The 2,054-nt window shown below is 38.9% G+C and overlaps 1 protein-coding gene across 1 annotated transcript in view; it reads left to right on the top strand.

The window, feature by feature from the left end:
- Positions 1-722: 722 nt before the first annotated feature.
- LOC128874329 (alkaline phosphatase-like) overlaps positions 723-2,054 on the top strand; it is a 4,255-nt gene continuing 2,923 nt past the window's right edge. The window contains exons 1-3 of the mRNA XM_054118975.1: positions 723-907; positions 1,349-1,551; positions 1,637-1,829. Coding sequence (XP_053974950.1) covers positions 841-907; positions 1,349-1,551; positions 1,637-1,829 — 463 coding nt within the window. The 5' untranslated portion in view covers positions 723-840. The remainder of the gene's footprint in view (positions 908-1,348; positions 1,552-1,636; positions 1,830-2,054) is intronic.

Below are 2,054 nucleotides of genomic sequence, written 5' to 3'. Positions count from 1 at the left end.
TTCACAGCAAAGAGATCTTTAAGTACATCTTTGCGTATACATTTATATTTTCTTTCATAAAAATTATTAAGTTAATTTGTTGAGATGCTACGGTCGATTTCCATTAGATGTTTCGCGATGATCAGGACAACTATGGATCGGTCCGAAATTAAACCACAATAAAGATTTAATTAGTATAAGGTATAATTTAGTCTTTAATCGAAAGAATAAGCAAAATATCATGTTTAAACCAAATTTTCATTTCCGACAAAATATTTCGTCATAAATTATTTATAATGTATTCGCACAGTGAGTAATCACGTTCAGAATCGTGTCAGTTACCCCTCCCCCCTTTCAAGTTCTTAGGAGAGTTCTGGGACACCCTGTATACCTTAATAATTGTACCATATTTTAATTTGATTTCTTGTGCCATTTCAACCGAAATGGGAATTATGCATTATTCAAAAAGTTGTGCTGAAATAAGTTGATTCCCTGTAACCACTAATAAACTTTGATGTCTTTTCAGAGAGGACATCGAAGTGATGTGATAGAAGTACGATGTCTCCTCAGAAAATATATGTATAAACTCGTAGTAGTGTCCCAGCCCGTAAGAATAAGCAATCTGCTTGACATTCCATTTGATGCTACCACGCCAAGGACAGAGTTCTTCATTACCAACGTGGTGTTATCTGCCTTGCAATAGAGAGCGTCATGAGCTATCGCTGGTGAGCCGAACAGAGTCCCGTTGTTCCTTTTAAACGTTCAGTCCTTCAGTCGTGTCGAGCGTATGCCGTTGTTAACATCCATTTGTGACGTGACCGACGAGAAGGTTCAAGAACAGTCTTGAAGAATAGATTAAAAATGGGTTTTTTCATGTCATACTTCGCCATTCTGCTAATAGGAACTGCTAGTGCAACGATCATAGAAGGTATATTGATTTAATAGACCTATACATATCATGTAATCGTCAGAGGCCCTCTGCAATCGCCAGCGAAACTGTCATCGTCCTCCGACGATAACGTAGTCTCGGCGTTGTTTGCATTTCGATACTTCCACCAATTCCTTTAATCCAATGTTCTTTACCAATCTCATAAAGTACTTACAAAGATGTAAATTTCATCATCTTTCAGGGAACTAATTAGAATACTGTTTTCCCGTCGAAACGCATGGCATTCAACCTTGGCTACGAATTTTATCTCGATCATTTACATATCTGTGGTAGTTTGTTATCACTATTCAAAGCTTGTCATAGCCATTCGTCTTCGCATATACATGAATATATTACCATGAACGAAAGCACCAGGTTACACAGTAATCAAAATTTTCGTGTAACTGTTAACGCATATATATTTAATTCCTCGTTACGCAGACAGTAATCATTGGCATGACTTATCAAAGAAGGAATTGAAAGAAGCTCTGTCGTACAAATGGAACACAAAGAGAGCAAAGAATGTGATCGTCTTCGTGGGTGATGGCATGAGTCCTGACACCATAACCGCCAGCAGGATTTACCGTGACGGCGAAACAAGTCATCTGGCCTGGGAAAAATTCCCACACATAGGAATTCTTAAGGTTTAAACACTATTATCAATTAAAACACAATTTTTTTACGAAATCGTTGCTAATTTGTGTATATCGTTTGCGTTCAATGCACCAGACGTACAACGTCAACAAACAAGTGCCAGACTCGGCGTCGACGGCAACAGCACTGTTCAGTGGCGTGAAAACGAATTACGAAGTGGTTGGCGTTGACGCAAACGTATCGCTGGGTAACTGCACCGCGAGCTTGGATACCGACAATCACGTGGAATCGATCGTATCGTGGGCACAAGCAGCTGGTAAAGACACAGGTTAGTAACAGAGATATGTACCAATGCACAGTAGGATGGATCACGAGAAACGCGATGAAAATTCCTCCCATTTACAGTTCATTATATTTTATAATACAGAAAGTGAATCTAGAAGTTCCTTAGGTAGCGAAATATGGAAATATGCCTGCAATAAAAGTATAAAAATGAACCCAAAAGGTAAAGGGACAAAAGAAAAAAGTGTGCCAACAACACGCGGTGTTCCCA

The sequence above is a fragment of the Hylaeus volcanicus genome, chromosome 3 (genome assembly GCF_026283585.1).
Source record: "Hylaeus volcanicus isolate JK05 chromosome 3, UHH_iyHylVolc1.0_haploid, whole genome shotgun sequence".
In the NCBI taxonomy this organism is placed as follows: Eukaryota; Metazoa; Arthropoda; class Insecta; order Hymenoptera; family Colletidae; genus Hylaeus; species Hylaeus volcanicus.
Note: the sequence above shows the minus strand (reverse complement) of the source record. Positions and strands in the feature narration are given on the sequence as shown.